This window comes from Paramormyrops kingsleyae, chromosome 2, assembly GCF_048594095.1.
Source record: "Paramormyrops kingsleyae isolate MSU_618 chromosome 2, PKINGS_0.4, whole genome shotgun sequence".
Lineage (NCBI taxonomy): Eukaryota > Metazoa > Chordata > Actinopteri > Osteoglossiformes > Mormyridae > Paramormyrops > Paramormyrops kingsleyae.
Window position 1 is genome coordinate 4,682,142 of NC_132798.1, and position 20,298 is coordinate 4,702,439.

The 20,298-nt window shown below is 46.0% G+C and overlaps 1 protein-coding gene across 5 annotated transcripts in view; it reads left to right on the top strand.

Moving 5' to 3' along the window:
- The window catches only part of LOC111857546 (G protein-coupled receptor kinase 5-like), a 38,340-nt gene extending 24,475 nt beyond the window's left edge, over positions 1 to 13,865 (top strand). For 3 of the 5 annotated variants that reach the window (XM_023838521.2, XM_023838520.2, XM_023838525.2), the window contains 15 exons: positions 4,277 to 4,372; positions 4,771 to 4,883; positions 7,792 to 7,869; positions 7,968 to 8,068; positions 8,392 to 8,484; positions 8,646 to 8,709; positions 8,837 to 8,977; positions 9,149 to 9,339; positions 10,071 to 10,108; positions 10,301 to 10,390; positions 10,554 to 10,762; positions 10,863 to 11,000; positions 12,154 to 12,291; positions 12,465 to 12,596; positions 12,701 to 13,865. In XM_023838521.2, the coding sequence (XP_023694289.1) occupies positions 4,277 to 4,372; positions 4,771 to 4,883; positions 7,792 to 7,869; positions 7,968 to 8,068; positions 8,392 to 8,484; positions 8,646 to 8,709; positions 8,837 to 8,977; positions 9,149 to 9,339; positions 10,071 to 10,108; positions 10,301 to 10,390; positions 10,554 to 10,762; positions 10,863 to 11,000; positions 12,154 to 12,291; positions 12,465 to 12,596; positions 12,701 to 12,784 (1,706 nt within the window). In that variant the 3' untranslated portion in view covers positions 12,785 to 13,865. Of the gene's footprint in view, positions 1 to 3,358; positions 3,953 to 4,276; positions 4,373 to 4,770; positions 4,884 to 7,791; positions 7,870 to 7,967; positions 8,069 to 8,391; positions 8,485 to 8,645; positions 8,710 to 8,836; positions 8,978 to 9,148; positions 9,340 to 10,070; positions 10,109 to 10,300; positions 10,391 to 10,553; positions 10,763 to 10,862; positions 11,001 to 12,153; positions 12,292 to 12,464; positions 12,597 to 12,700 lie in introns of those variants that run through there. The other 2 variants (XM_023838523.2, XM_023838522.2) reach the window with 2 other exon arrangements.
- The last annotated feature ends 6,433 nt before the right edge of the window (positions 13,866 to 20,298 follow it).

Consider the following 20,298-nt stretch of genomic DNA (forward strand, 5'->3'; position numbering starts at 1 on the left):
ATTGTTAAAGCAGGGTTCTTCAAATTTGGCCCTCGATTCCAAATCCAGACCCTCTTTTCAGTTCTCCCAGGTAGTCAGTTTAATAACTACTGACTCTGATTGGCCAGAGGCTTCACACCTGACTGGAAGGCTGGCTGATTTGAATAGCCCCGTGTTAGAGCTTTGTGGTTTGCACTTAGTGATGTCACAACCAAATGGCTTCTGCTCCTATTAGTGCTTGTACAACTGAGAGTTTTTATAAAGACTCCTTGTGTCTAACCATCAAAATAGGTTTGGTACCTGTCATTTGACAGCAGAACAGAAGTAGATTCCATTGCTCTACAGCTGTTTAATTGAAATATTCTTCCATGAGATGTGTACTGAGGTGTCAGATCTAAATTGGCCTTTATTGCTATTTCCGTGTCAAAGTCAGTGTAATGAGTATTTAACATTAACTTAAAAGTACACTAATAGTTGCCTACATCCACGCTGCTCAGTGTGTGGCCTTGTCATATCTGTAACACCAATCATCAGCCTCTCTTCCCTGGTGTAACTCTGGGCTACTGCTCATCATCGTCCACTGAGTCTGTCAGCATGAGAAGTTCCTTGGCTTTCAGAGGCATACGATATGTTACGCTCAGCATTCACACCATTTCTCTGAAGCAGACTGAGCAGGTCAGTGCTACTGCTTTTAATTTTTTAAATGAATAAGTTCGAACTGTTTTTGATCTTTTTTTGGGGCATCTCCTATTTTTCTACTCAAAGCGAAGTAGAACAAAATGTGAATCTGGTAGCGACGGCCCACACCGTGATGCTAAGCTTCTAATCCCTCTCTGTTTAATGACACCGTGTGATTTGGGGCGTGTTCTCTTGCACGCCTTCTGCCCACTCTGCTCTGCGCTCAGAAAAATAGGCAAAGCAGGAATGTGAGAAGATCTAAAGACTGTTTCTATTGCCCAGGTGGGCAATAGCTATGCGTTCTGTGCATTTAGAGATACAGAGGGCTGCAAGGTGAACATGAAAGCTGCTTGCACTCCCCAGTGGAGCAGGTGGTAATTTGATCCTTGAGGTGGTGATTTTACTGAAATCCCATCCAGAGTATCCCAGCCTTGTGCCCTGTGCTGCCACCCCTATGACACTGGACAGAAAAAGTGCTTATGGGAGTTTTACTTACACCACACTGTTCTGCAGGCAGAGCGAAAAATTATTTGTTCGCAGGGATAACCAATTAGATTGTAGAGGAGGTGGGTCCAAGCAAGTAGAGGAGGTGGGACCAACCAATCAGATGTCTTGGACCCCTTTCTCCACAATCCAATTGGTGATTTCTCTGAGCAAATAATTTTTTGCTGTGTCCTCAGAACATTTCTGTGTAAGTAAAACACCCAGGGGCAGGAAAAGCGGCGGATGGATGGATGGATGGATGGATAGATGGACGGTCATGATGTTTGGCAAGTTGACCAAAGGGCAATGAGAGGGATGCATCCCAGAAATTAGTTGAGTGTGCAGTGGGAGGCACAGCTTCAGGGTGCTTGGAGGACGCTGGGGGTGGGGGGGTGGGGGGTGGAATGTGAGGGTCAGAAGTGCACAGCCAGGATTTCCGTACGCCTCAGCCATGCCTACTCCCAGTGACAGCCTTCCAGTAAAAAATGATTAATTTCTGGAAAAGACATTGTGTTTTAAATGTCAGCTGTCGGCATGTCTGAGTGCTGATTGCCTGTAAAGCTGGCTAGTGTTTTAGGAGTTGGTCCAGTGACTTTGTGGACTTTCCCAGTTGACCAGCGAACATCCCACTGTAGAAACGCCTTCTCAGCACTGACATTCTCACGTTCGCACACGGACACTGACACACAATCTGCCTGCTCCCTCCCTAAGGACCCGCACGGCTATCTGCTTACCTTCAAGGGATGACATGGCGCTGGTCATTCTCAAATGTTATTTAATAACAAAATGCTCTTTGTTACAATGGTGTGATTGGAATTTGTGCTGAGAGTACACTGTCTTCTTCAAGCTCATTCATAGCACTACTGGTGGGGGGCATTTACAGACTCCCAAACGCCCTAGTAGTTTCTATATGTAATTGTTGGCTGATCACTGGTTCAAGACCTACCCAGAACAAAGGGGTGAGCCTGCTGTGTAGGGTGACCCATTCTGCTCCACAGCACGACACGTGGACAGGCGACACATGCCCGTATACAGTAACGCGACACTTTGCAATATCGTAAGGGTGTAACAATACACAAAAATTACAGTTCAGTAAGTACATCGGTTTTGACGTCACGGTTCAGTACGCTTTCGGTACAGTGGGAGTAAAGGAAACAAACCATAAATTCCTTTTTTTTTCTTTATTTCTTGAAACTGATTTACTGAACAAAGTATGACTGTCTTTCATAAATAAAAAGTCTTTGTCAATACTGCTGCTAATAAAAAACTGAAATTTTACTTTAAATCAAAATAAATATTCTGTCAAGTAAATAAAAATAAAATAAATATCCATTAAGGTGCACATTTAGAAAATTAACTGCACCTGATCTGTACTGTATTCACAGCATTCAGCTTAATGTTTGAATTGTGCAGCACAAATATTGTCTCAAAAGTTCAAAGCAGAACAAAATAAATATCCATTATGGTGCGGCATTTAAAAAAATACCCATGCTGTACTTATATTCACATTAACAGCTTCCAGCTTCACATTAGGGGGTACACGCACAAACACACAAAGGTTCCACATTTGCTGCATTTGTTCAGTACATATGCGTACCTAACTGAAAGACCCGTACCGAAAATTTTCGGTACAAATGCATGTTCCACTCCTACAATATTGTCCAGCTATTTATGTTTTATGCAGCCGGGGGGGGGGGAGTCTGTGAGGACACTCATCTGGTCACGTGGTGCTGATCACCCCCTGCTGCTGGGGGCAGATTGCTGGTAAAGCGTCTCTGTGTCTCTACGCACACCGTCACTGCACATGCAGTGGCTTGCGTGTGTGTATTTCTGTGATGGCGGTGCAGGTCTTGCGGCCGAGCCCGATGTGTGACTGCCATGTCCCTGGATGGGTGACCAGGGCCTCCTCTCTGCTTGTTATGGTCGCCCTTTGGGAGTTTCGTTCTGACAACCCCGATCCCGCAGTCGTTGAGTCGGCTTCGGGGGACGTGGACCAGCCTTGCCTTGCGGCAGCCGTTTCTCGTAGAAGAATGAGGAACCTGCTAATGTGGTCACACAGGGGCCCGGCAGCATGACGTACTGGAGAATTCCCCAATTATTACATTAAGATGTCTGCATACCTGCTAATGCGGAGCTTAAAACACAGGTCCAAGCTTTTCCTCGGTGCCTAGGGGAGCGCCGGCTAGTTTGAGGGAGAACCACTCCCAATCCAGTGCTGGTACGGTTCTGGAGATGGGCTCTCGATCACTGTTTTTTTTTGCAATAGAAAGAAATAAAAAGAAGCTGTGCTCTCTACGGCACTGCCCTGGGGTTTAATGGCGCGTGGTGTGGAAGGTCGGCTTTATTCACGGCGATGGAATCCACCCTGGCAGAGCGTGCCGCCCCGAGGGGACTCTCCGACTCCAACTGACTCCTTCTCTCAGCGGTGTTGGCTCCCCCCGGGGCCCTCCTCCCTGAGAGAGAAGCATAGAGGATAGAAGACGAGGTTCTGTGGGTGGGGGAATGTAACGTATAAACGGCCGAGGACTCAGGTGTTGCATTTCCTGTGGCGCTGAGGCTGCGGCTGCAGCGCCACTCCTTGTTGCCGACCGGAGAGCCGCGGCGGTCCTCTCGGCACGGCCCTCCTGCAGTTCGCAGCCTTCTCATGTTCCTTGCGCTTTTTTTACTTTAACGGTAGAGCTTGAGAAGCCTCAGGTTCGAAACCCTCCATATTTCTGCAGCTGCTTCGCTGATGGTACCGGATCTGTCATTTGTTTGGCTGCGAGAATGATGCTGCTGTTGGGTGACCTGCTGCGGGTAATGAAATGGGCCGGTAAGTCATGCAGTTCTCTGGTGCTTTCGCGGTTCCGTAGCTGATGCTGAAACAGAGAGAAATCAATAAATGGGCCCTTGCAAGCAGCACCATTTCATTATTCTTGAACCTGCGTAACGTGACTCTAGAGGCGGACGGCCAGCTCTGATGTTCCACATGGTCGGTTGGTTAGTGAGGTGTCAGACGCTGCTTAGCGCCGGTTAGTATTACCATCATCTGAAAGCCTAGGACATGGCTCCGAGTGACCACCACCCCCGAGCGGGTCATTTGGCCGAGTCTGTGGCCTGTCACCTCTCCATCCTGTCCTCTCTCCCTTCTCTACAGGCGGAGGCGGGAAGCGGAAAGGACGGAGCAAGAAATGGAAGGAGATCCTGCGCTTTCCGCATATCAGCCAGAGCGTGGAGTTGGGCGGCAGCCTCGGTGAGCCTCCTGACCTCAGCCCCACCCACAGCCTGTAGCCCCTCCCCCTTGGGGCTCCGCCTTCCCTGCCTCTTCGGCCCCCTGAGCAGCTGGGGTTAAGGGTCTTGCTCAAGGTCCTAGCTATGATGTGATTACTTTGCTGGCAATAGGATTTGAACCCATGACCTACACACTGCTTTTCACATTCTGTATTGGCTCAACACCCTGTGATGCACTTACATTCTCCCTGTTCTGCTGAAACTGTGACTGTTTGATGGGTTAAATTTATTCACGGTTGAGCGCGTTGGAGGTGTATAACACAGCAACCGAATGTGTCATAACTGCATCACATGTCTTAAGTTAGTTGTGAGCTGTAGCCCTACGAAGGTTCTGGAAGCTGCCTTGATTGTGTGTTTCAGAGCGCGACTACCTCAGCCTGTGCGAGAAGCAGCCCATTGGCCGCCAGCTGTTCCGCCTCTTCTGCGAGACCCGGCCCGAGCTGATGCACTGCATCCAGCTGCTGGATGCCATGGTACTGACCGCTGCAGGTCCCCCACCCGCCCCCCCATGCACGCTGCTCGTCACATACGGGCTACACATAGATGCCATTTGGTTTAACTGCACATCTCTGGTCTACAGTAGGAAACCTCCAAAGAACATAGATCTGATCCTGGGTCAGAATCGAACCCACAGCCCTGCAGCTGTGATGATATTGTGTTCCCCTAGCATGAACCTGTTCTTATTTAATTTTAATGACCTGTTCTATCATCTGGGTTTGGATTCGCGTGGCAGAGGTAGTATTTGGTCGTTTCCGCATGTTTGTCTTGATCTGTGACACTCCGGAGTCGCCCCGTTGATGCCGGTGCCCTCTCTTGTCCCACCTTCCGACCCTAACGTCACCAGGGTCCCAAAGAACATCCTAATGAGATGCTAATTGAGACTCAGGGCTCCGCCTTTCACTTACGGCCCGACAGAATGTCACCCGCGCGACGTGACACGTCTCAATCCGAAATCCCAAAATATCGGCGGAGGCATGCAGCTGGGATGAAAGGAGCCATTGTGCGGCGTGGCCTGCCCTTCGGGTGGCACAGGGCGTCCCCACGTGCAGGAACATGACTCTCCTTGAGTCAGGCGTGCAAGTGCAGTGAGAAAGTAACACAGAAATGAGGAAGACTCTGGTGCTGCGCCTTGCCCACACTCTGTCAGCACTGTTACCATTTCTGATACATTGTTTTGGTTTAATTGAGATAATGTTGCCCCCCCCCCCCCCGACTGTCCCCCATCAAACGGGCGGATGTCTGACTCGGGGGGGCGCCCGCCGTTATTGCGCCCACGCTGTTTCCATTTTACAAGAACGGGTCCGGCGGGCAGTTTGCTATTAGCAGGGGAATGGAAAGGGCAGAAAGAGGAACGTGTGTTTTCTTGAGGGTGGGAGTGAACGGGGGAGGGCGGCTGCTTGAGGAGGGTGCACAAGGGGGTCCCGCTACGTCAGCACGGAGTCGGGTCCAGACCGCTATGGAGCCGGCCCAGGAGGCCTCGTTGCGTAACCTCTGCTTCCCGACAGGATGAGGGCACAGTGCCGGAGTGGACCGGTCCACTGTTGTCTTTGGGGGGGGGGGGGGGGGCCTTCTCTCTGTGGGCCGACTCCAAGGGAATAGTGAAAACACCCCCACCTCCAGACTTTTGGCAATCCTCCATGGGGAGGGATCAACCCAACACCTTTCAGGCAAGCAGCTGTAATCAAACTAATCCGGGGTCCCTCTTCCGTCACTGTCATGATTGTGGCCCTCAGAGACGTCACCCGTCCCCCGAGAGGTTAACCATGTTTACTCTGACTGTAGATACCGGCTGTCCCACTGTGACCACAGCCTGGTTTTGTCAGGGGCCAAAACATGAGCTGGGAGTCAGGGAGCTTCCTAAGGAGCTCACCACTAATTACTGGTTATTTTTACTGAGCACCAGTAGTCACTGTGCATACCGGGCGATTGTCAAATATGGTCGTAGAGAATGGAAGCTCATACTGTAAGTAATGTGCGTGAATGACCCGCCTGGTAATGACCCGCCTGGCAATGACCTGCCTGGCAATGACCTGCCTGGTAATGACCCGCCTGGTAATGACCCGCCTGGCAATGACCCGCCTGGTAATGACCCGCCTGGTAATGACCCGCCTGGCAATGACCCGCCTGGCAATGACCCGCCTGGTAATGACCCGCCTGGCAATGACCTGCCTGGCAATGACCTGCCTGGTAATGACCCGCCTGGCAATGACCTGCTTGTTAATGACCCGCCTGGTAATGTGTCGCAGGGCTGAAACACAGTTGCTGCTGTATTTTTATCATTAAAAAATAAAAACAGCTTAACTATATGAATCAAGATTCAATATTCAAGAAAATTTTATTGTTTATTACAAAGGAAGATGACAACACAAGTAAAAACAAGCAACCAACAAATTCATATTATTTTTGACTCCCTAAGGAATTTAAAGTGAAATATACTTGAGAAGATATGGTGTTGTTTTTTTTTTTTTTTTTTTAAATGGACAGTTATGAATGGCTGATCCGGGGAGCTTCCCCAGTTAGTGGCATTCACTGGGGCACGTGTGCTGAAGGTTATACGAATGGAAATCCAAAGCCCCCCCCCCCCAGTGGGGACACGGGCTGCATATGCTGTGATATTCCAGGACTCCGAGGAACGCCGGGCTGTTGAAACGGCAATGCCATAGGTGGGGGGCATTTCCACAGCGTAATGGTGTGGGGGGAAGCTGGCCGTCATGGAGAAACTTGTGTAATGGGAGCCCTGGCTGAAATCTGCCGTTTGCAAAGGGCTGGGGGGTGACCAAAATGGAATGCCACGAGAGGAACGTGATTAGTGTACCCGCATATGCTATCATCCGTGCGAGGACTGGTCACGCCAGGAAGAGCAGAACAGGACTGAGGAGGAAGGAGACATGCTTGGTGGGTCGTTGGCATCCTGTGCTTATCGTCATCGGCGGACCAGGACCTGGGAATGTAAGATGATTCGGGTCAATTGGAAACAAGAATTATTTTGGGTTCGAAACACAAAAACAAACAAAGGAATATACAAAAACCTTATTATAAGTATTATTTAAAGGAAAAAAAAAACATCAGGATTGTTAATTAATTAGATTAATTAGAGGGCCTCCAGTTCTCATTCTGTGGTTGGTTTTTACCTGTATTAAGATCCCAGGCAGGCTTCTGGGGTGGGGGTGGGGGGACTATGTGTTACTCAGTGGGTTATTGGGATCCGTGCCCACCTGTACGATTGTGGGTTTGATCTCCTGACTCTACTGTCTCCTGGTCTGTTGAGATTATGCCCAGTGCTCAAAAAGTGTGGTTTGTTCAAATGTCATGTAAGTGTATTGCGAATAGGGGAGAGCCTAGTTAAAGTGGGGTAAAAAGGACACGTGTGGCCACTTTCAGGACGACTACGAGGTCACGGCCGACGAGAAGCGAAGGAGCAGAGGAGAGTCCATCATCCGGAGGTTTCTCAGCGCGGAGGTGAGGCCCGAACCGCAGCTTCTGACTGCGCAGCTTCTGACTGCGCCGCTCTGCGGACGCAGTGGGGGGGCTCACGCTCTTTGTGTTTACGGGTGCAGTCGTCGGAGTTTGTGCTGGAGGTAGCGGAGGAGCACGCACAGCAATGCCGGGACAACCTGGAGCTCAGTCCCTGTAAAGAGCTCTTCAGTGATTGCCGTAGGTGGGTTGCCTTCCCCATTTGAATAATAATAATCATTTATATGGCACTTGTGTAGCTACACTAATTAAAAATACAACAGAATAAAAATGTCACGCTCCACCCCCCCCCCACCTCTGTTCCCAGGCTGCTACACCCTCCCCATCCACAAAAATGGCCCTTTAGGGGCCACCAGTAGGGTCTGCAGTTAAAATCGCTTCAGACATCCCATTTCAGATGTTTCTTCTAAGACGTATTAAAGATGTTGTTTAATAACAGGAGCTCCTTTGCCAAAAGTTCATAGCTGTAGGGCAGACTGAGCTGTCATGTGCCTTTTACCCCCACAGATCTCTTCACGAGTATTTAGGTGGGAGCCCCTTTAAGGACTTTCAAGAAAGCATGTATTTCGACCGTTTTTTACAGTGGAAGATGCTGGAGAGGTTGGTTCTACTGGCCTTTTTTCTTGCAAATTACCAAAGGCGTGCGTTTCAAGAGCATAAAAAAAACGTTTTTCATTCTTATTAAATCCAGAATTTCCAGAGCAATGGCCGTTGAACGGGTTGACCAAGAAATTATTTCAAAGCGTGTCTTTTGTTTCTAGACAGCCGATAACAAAAGACACGTTTCGACAGTATCGCGTTCTGGGAAAAGGAGGTTTTGGAGAGGTGAGTGTATTTCATAGACGCAAAGCACACGGCACAATTAAGAGAAGACGGTACGTGTGATATATTTCCGCATTAAGCGGGACTGACGTTCCCCCAGAGTACTAACATGGTGTCACGATGCGTGCAGGTGTGTGCCTGCCAGGTACGAGCCACAGGGAAGATGTACGCCTGCAAGAAGATGGAGAAGAAGCGCATCAAGAAGCGGAAGGGTGAGGCCATGGCTCTTAACGAGAAGCAGATCCTTGAGAAAGTTAATAGTCGATTTGTGGTAAGTGTCCTGCTGCCCCAGTCCAGAGGTACATAGAGCAATATACTGAAATTGTTCATTGTGCATGTTGAGTAATAATGACTCTACTCTAAGTCATTTGTTTTTGGGAGCCCCCCCCCCCACCCCAAGTGGTGGGACAGAATGAAGGAACATGTTTCTCCATGCATGCAGGTAAGCCTGGCTTATGCCTTCGAGACCAAAGATGCTCTGTGTTTGGTGCTGACCATCATGAACGGAGGGGATCTGAAGTTCCACATCTACAACATGGGCACGCCTGGCTTCAAGAAGGAGAGGGTGCAGTTCTATGCTGCTGAGATCTGCTGTGGTCTTGAACACCTGCACCAGGAGTCCATAGTCTACAGGTGATTTCAGTAGACATCAGTAGATTTACCCCTTTGGTCACTAGGGTTTTATCTTACTATAAATGCATCCCGTTGAGTTCTCCTCCTAATGCTCTAAGCAGTGTTCCCCAATCCAGTCCTCGGGGAACCCCGGTCAGTCCACGTTTTTGCTCCCTCCCAGCTCCCAGCCAATCAGGAACACCGAATACCTGGTACAGGCGCACTGGGAGCTGATAGGAAGCAAAAACGTGGACTGTCCGGGGTCCCCCGAGGATTGGGTTGGTAAACAGTGCTATAAATGGTCCATTTTAAACCAGTAGTTATTGACAGGTGATAGATTACAATTTGATCACAGAAATATAAGATTTTAATTGATTTTTATTTTGCTTAAAAAGTGAATGAAAATGAGGAAAGCAAATCTGGTTTTCTTTCCTTTTCATTTTGGGGAAAAAAAACTTTTCTTAATTGTTACATTTTATATGTCATCAGATATGGGTAGATAAATCAACAAAAATCACATACTAAGTGGACACGTTTTTCAACCCCTTTAAAGTGATTATAGAGACAGAAGTGGGTCCTACCTTGTACTACGTGCCTGATAAAAGTGGCCGTTGAATGTGTGGTCAATCATGACTCACCTTAAAGGAGAGATATTGTGGAATCAAGCACAACAAAAACGCGTCTTCAGTTTGAATGACCCAAAATGAATCAGGAGAAAATCTTTGCTCACACCTTGTTCCTTTGTTTTTTAGGGATTTAAAACCTGAAAATATACTTTTAGATGACAACGGTAAGTTTACCACGAAAAAAGGGAGATACCTATATTATCTAATGTAAGAATCTCACGCAAACACATTCCATTTTCGACCAACCGAATTCAAGCGCTGACTTCCGTCAGGAAAAGCCATGAGCCGGGAGCAGAAATTGACCCTGTTGGTCACGTGTCCCTGTTTCACACCCGTGTCTCATTTGGCTGCTGCAGGACACATCAGGATATCAGACTTAGGTCTGGCCTTCAAGGTCCCTGACGGGGAGCTCATCCGGGGCAAAGTGGGCACCGTGGGCTACATGGGTACGCAGCCACGCACCGGCACCCGAACCCCCGAAAAGATTTTATTATAGGTCCTTGTTTGAATGTGAAATAGTAATTGCGTAATGGCTAAACTTGATTTAAAGTCAGGAGTCAGAGCAGATTAGCTTCATCGCTAGCAGTGAACATCTTTGAACGAATGCAGCCCCAGAGGTGATTAACAACGAGCGGTACGGCATGAGCCCGGACTGGTGGGGGCTGGGCTGCCTCATCTACGAGATGACCATGGGTCACTCACCCTTCCGGGGACACAAGGAGCGCGTGAAGCGGGAGGAGGTGGAGAAACGGGTGCTGGAGCAGCAGGAGGCATACAGTGAGCGATTCACGGAGCACACGGAGGACATCTGCAGGAAGGTGAGCAACCCCTGTAATGTGCTCCTCAAGAGGGTGGGGCCAAAAATCCCAAAGGTCATGCCTCGCTCACCCAGCCGCCATCTTCCCCTCTCTCTCCCAGCTGCTGACCAAAAACCCAAGGAAGAGGTTGGGCTGCCAGGGAGACGGAGCGGCTGAGGTGAAGAGCCACCCCTTCTTCAAGAACATCAACTTCAAAAGGCTCGAGGCTGGCATCTTGGAGCCCTCCTTTGTGCCTGATGTGAGCAACGCGAAACAGTAAACACACAATAAACAGATCTGAGGAGAAGCCTTAGGCATCCAAAGAGAATTAGGATTAAATGATCTTCATGTTGGTATAAAACTATGACAATATGCCTGTTCAAGTGTGTAAGCCTTGTCATTTCGAAACCTCTCCTAAAATCACCCTAGTATTTGGGGCAACCAACGACACACCAGTGTATTCTTTGACTCCTCCACTAGCACCTCGTACAGCTAATCAATAAAAAATAACTTTTTTAAACTAATTAAATTAATTAATGAAAGGGGCTGGTGACTGGAATGGCCCGAGGAGAGGTTTGGATACTGAAGCGGCGTTCATCTAGCCATCCAACTAGATATTTTTACTAGTTTTTATTGTGTTACTCTTAATTTGCATATGTTCTAATGCTAAAATGTGTTTTTGTTCTGAGCAAAAGTCCACTATAGCTTAAATAGCTTAAAACACATCTTATGACTGCCTAAGACTTTTTTGCACAGTACTGTACGTTTGCTGTTAGAATTTATCAGCCAGTGTTATGACAGAAGTAAAATAACATTCCCCTAGGTCAGGGTTATTCAAATTGCGGTCCTCGAGGTGCGAGCACTGCTGGTTTTCCAGCCTTCCTTTACCTGTCAGTCAGGTGTGAAGCCTCTGACCAATCAGAATCAGTAATTATTAAACTAACTACCTGGGAGAACTGAAAACAAGGCCTGGATTTGGAATCGAGGTCCAGATTTGAAGAACCCTGCCCTAGGTCACAGTGTCTGCACAAGGTCACAGACAACAAAATATAAATATAGAAGTTATCAGAAAATCTTATACTTAAAGGTACCCTGAGATGCTCCTAAATATATAAAAATAACGCAGATAACAATATGTTCTCACTGACACACATCCATGCGTATGCAGTCTTACACATATATAATAGTGCAAAATTATATAACAATGTGCAAATGATATAATAATATAATAATATCAATGTGCAGTAAGTCAGTAACCGTGACAAACACAGTAGCTATGCAGTGATGATTGGCATACACTGTGTTTTAAGTTGCTACAATGTTGCATGAAAAGGTGATATTACACAATGGCGTTTTTAAAGTTTGGGTAGAGAACTTCTATCTGTCTAATCACAAGGCTCCCCTCCTTCTAGCCGAGAGCTGTCTACTGCAGAGATGTCCTGGACATCGAGCAATTCTCCACCGTAAAGGGTGTCAGTCTGGACCAAACTGACAATGAATTCTACTCCACGTTCGCCACAGGCAGCGTCTCCATTCCTTGGCAGAATGAGGTATGGGGTGAAGTGTGAGGTCTGCCTGAGCGCTGCTTGAAAGGGGGGGGGGGGGGGGGCTGTAGGAGCCCCCTGTGTCACCCTGCACACCCAGGCTCTTACATGTATTGCCCCACCTGCATCCTCAGTAGTTACCATAGCCTGCTGTCATGTTATGATGCCCTGTTCTCCAGATGATTGAGACCGAGTGCTTTAAAGACCTGAATGTATTCGGATCCCATGGCACACGGCCCCCCAATCTGGACTGGACACAGGCACCAGAGCCCCCACGCCGCAGCCTGCTGGACAGGTTCTTCAGGAGACATGTGAGATGATCGCACGTCCAGCCACTGTAGCCTGCTCATATGTCCCATATTATCCCCTTCATCGTTTATCGTTTTTTTTTTAATTCCTACCCTTGTTTCCTTAGCAGGGAGAATTTTCCATTAACCAGACCAGGGTCTCGTCTTCCAGCGTGAATTCTGTGGATTCTATATCGAACTCTGCCCCCTAGTGGAGGGCCTCGGAGTGAAGCGGCGGAGGAGAATTACACTTCGGGACATGCACGGCAGCCTTATTCGATCACCTCACACAGAGACACCGGTTGTCCCCAATAAGCCGGGGACTGTGAATCCAATGGAGTGAGCCAGACATCTGAGATGTGGGAAGACGGTCGAAGAGCAAACAATCAGTCACCTCATACACCTTCAGGATCACTGGGCCACCAGACAGCCCCTGCTGAAGTTCAGGGGGTCCGGTTTTAATAGCCCATCACAGGGAAAAGAAGCTGGTGTCTCTTTGACTTCTGAAACACACAGATTGCCTCTCCTTTTCTTCTTCTTCGTCATCCTCTTTTGTTCTCTTTCACACACAGACAAGCACAAACACCTGTATACAACACCACCAACCTCAAGACAAACTGCATTTCGCCTTGCATTATCTCAGGCCAAAGATTGTTTTAATTACATTTTAATTGTTTTAATATGATAAATGTTACATTCTTTTGTACAGGCACAATTCAGCAGTAAAATTAATAGACAAGATGTGTGTCTGTTTTTACACATCTCTTAGCAAACTGGATCCAGTGGCCAACATGTTAGACATAACTAAGATCCAGGCGGCGGGCAGTTTCTAACTGTTGGGGGCTGTTCAGAGAAATGTGTGGGGAGTGCAGTGTGTATGAGGGACGTGGGGGAAAAGCACTGCACAAGCACTGCAGGGGATCTCACAGGGAGTGGATAGACACACAGGGCCAAAGCATGGACGATTAGCATCATCAGAATGGTGGCAGGACAGAAGCAGCCCTGTTTTCAGTGGGAATCCCCCCCCCCAGCTCAACAGGCCCACCCAGACTCTGAGTGTCAAGGTCTTCAGAGCACAAAATCCAGGCACCCCTAAATGAGGTTCATAATGTCACTGCAGAGCGAGAAACCTCAACTTTTATACACGGTTACATGCCACCTAATAAACGACATTTTTTTCATCAGTATTTCCTCTATGCATTATTTAAAGTGTGAAATGAAGACCTTTGATGATCGCAATTAGCTACTTAGTTAAATGGTATTGTCAACAATAAACTTGTTCCTGAACAAAAACGTTTTGCCATTTCGTATGAAAAGAGTGTAACTAACACTGCAATGGAAAGTGAGATGGTTGAGTAATATTTCGTTCTATGGGACAGTTGGATATTGAGTTAGAACTGCTGCTTCCTGATTGTGTATGAGCAGAAATCTGGATGCCACTTAATGTGAAAATGTATGGTGACGATTAAGGATCCCATGCGTGTCTTGTTGGCCCACTGGGGGCTCCCACTTTTACCGTCTGCCTATGAATCACGGGCGGAGCAAGTCAGGTAGCACTGCTGTTGTTTTCCATCCCGAAGAGAGCTGGGATGTTCCAGTTCATACTTAGTAATATGGAAAATATGCAAGTTTAGTGCTTCCATTAGCGCAGGTACCCTACTCCCATTTCTACATGTAAATTCATGAAACTGACACCCAGCACTTTTTAATCTGACAATAGAGCACAATCATAATGCCCACAAGTCTATTGCTGACAGCAATCAAGCCATAGTGAACACAGGGAACATTTAGCACTTCAATAGACTAAATTATTTAGAAATAATTTTCTGTTACAAAATCAGTCATATTAAGCTGTCTAATATCTTACCTTAACCTATTTCAGGTTTTCCCAAGTGGGTAATTCAACAAGTTTGTTACAATTAAAGACACGGCATCTGAGTCTGAGCACCATATGTCACAAAGTATATGATGACATGCAAAGATCGAAGGGGTTAAAAGAGTTCTGGCAACCAAGACCAAGTACACTTTATGACTCTGTTTACTATGCTTTCCATGAGGGATGATGTTTTTGGAATTTACATGTCAAATGTTACTGGCAGTTTCAAAGTAATTCAAATATTTTCTTAAGTGTATAAGTTCCAGCTAAAGTCACAAGCCAGGAACTTGAAAATGTTTCCTTACTTACTCACTCCCCCTCGCTAAATATGAAGTATAGCGTCAGTGTGCCATTATGCTGTTGTGCAATTTAGGTAAAGCGAGCAAAACACTTAAACCACAGCTCATGAAAACAAAGGGCCCTCATGCCATCTGAGACGCCGTGTTTGTCCCGCCCTGCTGGGAGCATCTTGTGTCTGTAACTAAGACAGGATGGGCTGTAAGAATTACGTTAATGTGATTCAGAAACCCACCAAAGTCAGAATAGTACAGATACCAAGCCAAGCACAACATCTTCCCTTAGGGTAACACTATGCAATGATTGGAAAAATACTTTTTAGGGATTTTATGTTTATTCTGGATTCTAGATTATTCTTGCTCACGGTAGCCATTTTATTCTTTTGAAGTGAAAGGCTACTTTTGCTATAGTAACAGTTTTTATTGTTTTACTATTATGTTATTTATTAATTAACCCTCCAGCTGTTTATCCAGTACAGTGTCCCAGTAGGCGGTGGCTTAGAGCTTATCCCAGTAAGCATAAGGCATCCCCCAAAAGGCAGGAGGCACCCTGGACGGCATGCCAGTCCGTCACAGGGCATGGGACAGGTATTTATAGTAAATATTGGTTGCTAAGGGGAAGTGTAATGAACTAAATCTTAGAACAACAAAATGTAAATACAATGTTTGAGTTTGAATATGTTAACAAGGCGCTATTTTACTATAACCATTTCAATGTTAAGAATACTTTGCACTTTATACAATTCAACATCGTATGTTTAATGTTATTTTATTCTTTGCTACTGGAGGGCACGAAGGAAAGATCCATCTATCCACTGCATTCATCCAGTGCAGGGAAACAGTTTTCCGTTTCCTTTGGATTAAAACTGCATAACTGACAATATCCGGTGTGATCAGCCCGTAAATTACTTTTGACAAAGAAATATATATCTGAAACCAATACCAAACAGCTGAATTATACATTTTCATCAACCAGTGCCAGATCTCATGGCAGTAAAATGCACCTGTCATTTTTATTTAAAGCTGCTACAATAATGCATAATTTTAAAGCAATAACACAGAAAATGCGCTTTTACGATGCCACTCAGCAACAACACTCTCTTAAAAGCTTCTTGGGGAGACGCTGCGTGCACATGAAGCGAAACCTTTCAGAACCATAGCAGCAAACAAAAGAGAGAGAATGCGGCAGGGCGGAGGTCAGACGGGGAGAGCTGGGCCAGGAGTCTGGCGGGCTACCAGCGAGAGAGCAACTTTACAGCCGTCCAGCTTCAGAGTGAACATCAAATATGACCTCTCCCCTAACGATTCCCTCTGATCTGTGTGTTGTGTGGAATATGTCTTTTATTGCACTGAAAGTGTTTGTTCTTTCTGAGACACAGAGCTGGGTTGATTATGGAACTTCAGAGGGGCCCAAAGAGAAGACAAATTAAATCTAAATGAGGCAGGTCTGTCTTGCTGATCTAATTATCACTAATACACCTGTAATCGGGTCCTTAGGCAGCCAGGCCCTAACCTTCTCGTTACGGGCTACAGCTTCCACCAGTCTCAGTGTATATGTGACACTGAATGTTAGTCACTGAGTCCATTCAAATCACTTGCCCTTGTAGGTGTCCTGCAGGTCTTGATGTGACATTAGCTATCTGAGTAATGCCTTCCACTGAGCTGGGGAGAGCAGGTGCAAGTCTTTCTGGAGCAGCCCAAAGTGAGGTGCCTGCAGGTTCCCTGTGAACTGCAAGCGATACGAGGCTCCTTATCCAAGAAGTTTGTATTTTATCTTTTAAACATTTCTTAATTTTTATCTATTGCTACTGATGTGTACCTATAAAACATCCATCCATCCATCCATCCATCCATCACACGTATTCAATACAAGGTGCAAAACACCTATAAAGCACTTCTGACCAAATGCGTTTCAGGTGAAATGAGTGTATTAGCAAGGTTTTGTGTTTCCTTTGGATTTAACCTGCGTAACTGACAGCACTTGGCGTGATCACCCCGGGAATTTATTTCTATAACCAGCACCAAGCCACTGAATTATAGGCATGAACTGCGATGGATATAAAGCTTCTTATCCAAAAGGTTGGTATTTTCTACATTTCTTTGTCTTTTAGGAAGTGAGACAGAAAAATTGGTGTAAAAATTTTTGGAATCAGAAATCTAGTCCAAGTGTTTAGGCTACAGTGGCTTTGATTCAAAACCCTTAATCTGGCTCATGTTTAGAATGACACAGGCCAAAAGCCATCACCCGTCATGTCACTATTACTGCAAATTACCGACATATTATTCATGTTAATATCTCATGACCAGCTTCAGTTACCTAGAGTCTCAGCCAGTGCTTTCAATGCAAAATAAATACGAACTGGGAAAAAAATGTGGACACTTCAGTCAGGGCATAGGAGCTGGGGGAATATGTACCTCATAATATTTAACTTGGCTTCCCCCGCAAACCCCCCCCCACCCCCCCAAAAAAATAGATCTTTACATTTAAATATTGTGTTCCCCCAATATCAAACTCTCTTCTATGACAGTACATGTTAGATTGATCTAAATTGTATGCAGAGTCAAATTAAATCATATGGAACCATTACTTGTTTAGCTGTATTTTTCTCTTATTGTCTGTGAGATCCCACACCCTTAGAATAAAAGTTTCCCTCCAAAGTGTATTTTTTATGAAGAAAAACATTAGACGCTGGCAGGTGAGTATAAAATTAATCGCCGCTGCCACCGTTTAGCCTGGGGACCAACCGCTGAGGTGCAGAAAAGGCCACACGCAAAGCTTCACAGCGACCTGGGATGGGGGCATCATTTCTGCCAGGTGCTTAAACACAGACCAGATGGCGAGCAATGAATTCAGCCTGGCTAACAGCAGTACTGCTGAATTTGTGCTATCGGCGCTTCACTGATAGAAGACAAGCGATACCAGTTTCTTTTTTTTTGGTGACAGGAGCTGACTGCACAAAGTCAGGGTGAAGGCAGTCTGGTGGCCATTCATACCTCACCTCCCCTGAACCTTCCCCAAAGCAACAGCTCCTTCACAGCCTTGTCTGGCTGCAGCAGACCTGGAAATCACTGCTCTGGAAATCCAGTTCAAAAGCTGCTCGTGCCAGGAATGGTGTACAGTGTCATATTGTGTACGCGGGATCACTGCATTCCTGCAGTGCAGAGTCTATTGAGTGCCCTTTCAATTCACATTTGATTTACATCTGATCGCTTACTTGAGGTTAGTATCTATCTAATCCATTACTACGTGGCTCTAATCCATACCATAATAAAACCCAGACATGACCCAGTTGCCCCACCTTAGATTTATACATCGTTTCCATGGTAAAAAACAAGGTCACATGGCTAACTCAGATTCTGCTGTGCGAGGATGCCCCCAAGCTGCGTGAAGCCCACACTGTGGTGCAGCTCACTGCTCCCCTCGCTGTTGGGCTGTCAGAGAGCAATTTGGGATAAAAGGTCATGGGCTTGCGTGGTTTTCAGCCGATGTAATTCATTATGTAACCAGAGGGGGAGACACAGGCACTCACAGTCGATATGCTATCCTATAAAACAGATCCTGCCCTGATTTTGCCACACCTTTGATTAAGTTTCCTACAAGCAAACACAGACTTCCATGAGCCTCTGGTCTGAGATACCCTTCTCATGCACAGCAGGCTTGGTGTGGACCTCCCCACCCAGGAGCCCCTATCTAGCTTCTATGGATGGGGAACATTTGCTCTGGCTATAGCTGATCTGGCTGAAGGCAGCAGAGGCAGGTGGACGCTGTGAACTATGGATCACCGGAGAGAGAAAGTTAAAGTTTCCGATTCCATTGGGAATCCTTGACAGAAGCGATGGTTTGGCTTGCGACCGTCTGGCCACATGCGCCATCGTAAGTCCAATAAACTCTCCTTCCCCATCACAGAAATGGGACAACCCTAACTGGTCTAACTGCCTTACAGGTCTCGAGGCTTACACATCGAACTTTGTGGACAGAAACACAACAACAACAAAGTCAATGAGACTTTTTATAAACCTAAAGTGTCATTTAATCCACTCTCTTTTTACAAGTCAGTAAAACTGGTGATGTGGCTTCAGCAAAGAAAATCCCTTACAAAAGATAAACAAAAGCACTTGTCAGACCTTAATAATGTCCATTAAAGCATGTAGGCTGCAATCAGGCAGACGATTAAATTAAGAACACCCAGCTAGTGCTTAATATAATAAATTTAACAAGTTTAATCGCTGCCATCCATAAATAATGCGACCTGAAATTGTTTTTTTAAAGCTGAAATTGAAAACCGCCTGTTAGCAATAAACATGCAGTAGGCACAGCAAAACTCCCACTAAGCTGGGATTTATTATCCAATAAAAAACTACAAATCCCAGTGCTGGTCATTGACACTGACATCATAAGTAAAGCAATGCTGGAATGATTCTGCACTGCATGCACAGGAGTCAGCTGTGAGGATTATTTGTTTGCTAGTATACAGATATACTAAAACCTCAAACTACTTATTCTAGTCAGAAGAGGTGCCACTGGAGATTCTGAGTACCATGAAAGCATGCCATTTTGGGACCCAATCCAAATCAATCTAATTAAGTTCTATTTAATTTTATGGCCCTGTCACTCAGGGACTCTTGGAATTATTCTAACTTCCTCCCCCTATATGGCGCCCCTGCTGGGCAGAAGGCTGGGGTACATCCTGGATGGAAATCGGAGTACCAAGAAAAGAAGAAACCTGTACAATAATCATAATGGGAGAACACAAACTTCACTCACACACAACTGTGGCGAGATTAAAACCCTGAACTTCGACAGCGCGAAACGACTGCTACTCTCTGAGCTTCTGTCTCACAATGCATATGAAAGAAGAGAAGATTAGCAGCTTATAAATATTTTTTATTTGATAATAACCGTTTTCCATCAAATATAAATACAAAAAGACGTAGAGTGAGTCATACTATTGATTTGATAAATAGCTCTAGGGCACACCAATTACTATGTTTTTCAATTGATACAATTAAATTAACTTACAATTTTTGCATCGGAGTGGAGTTAAATGTATGATACTGTCAGACTGCAGATCCATCAGTGTACTATTTGATGGCAGAAGTCACGAAATCACCTATTAGTAGATGCACAGAGTATCAAGCCCAGAAAAGCACAAGGAAATCGTAACTAACTGTTGAATCTAACAAATGACTCCACTTCATTCCACAAGCCTTTAATACATATACACTCACCTGGGGAAAATGATCAATTTGAAACGTAAGCACGTCTTCAGCTTATGTTCTGTAAACATGTACAGTATATTTTCACGTGGGCCGAACTTGTCCGCTTATGGACACGGATTCCTCACTATTGTGAAGCTCCAACAAAGACAATTGTAGTTTGAAAACCTGGAGCAGGTTCTTCAATAACAGCTTTAAAATAGTGTTAAGTGGCAGAACCGCTTACGAACAGGTCCGAGGAAGAAAAAACGGAGAGCATAACGTGTATATGTGTGCGTAATGCATAGATACATAATGCAAGTATTACTGTACATAAGCGTGTTACGAGCATTTTAAT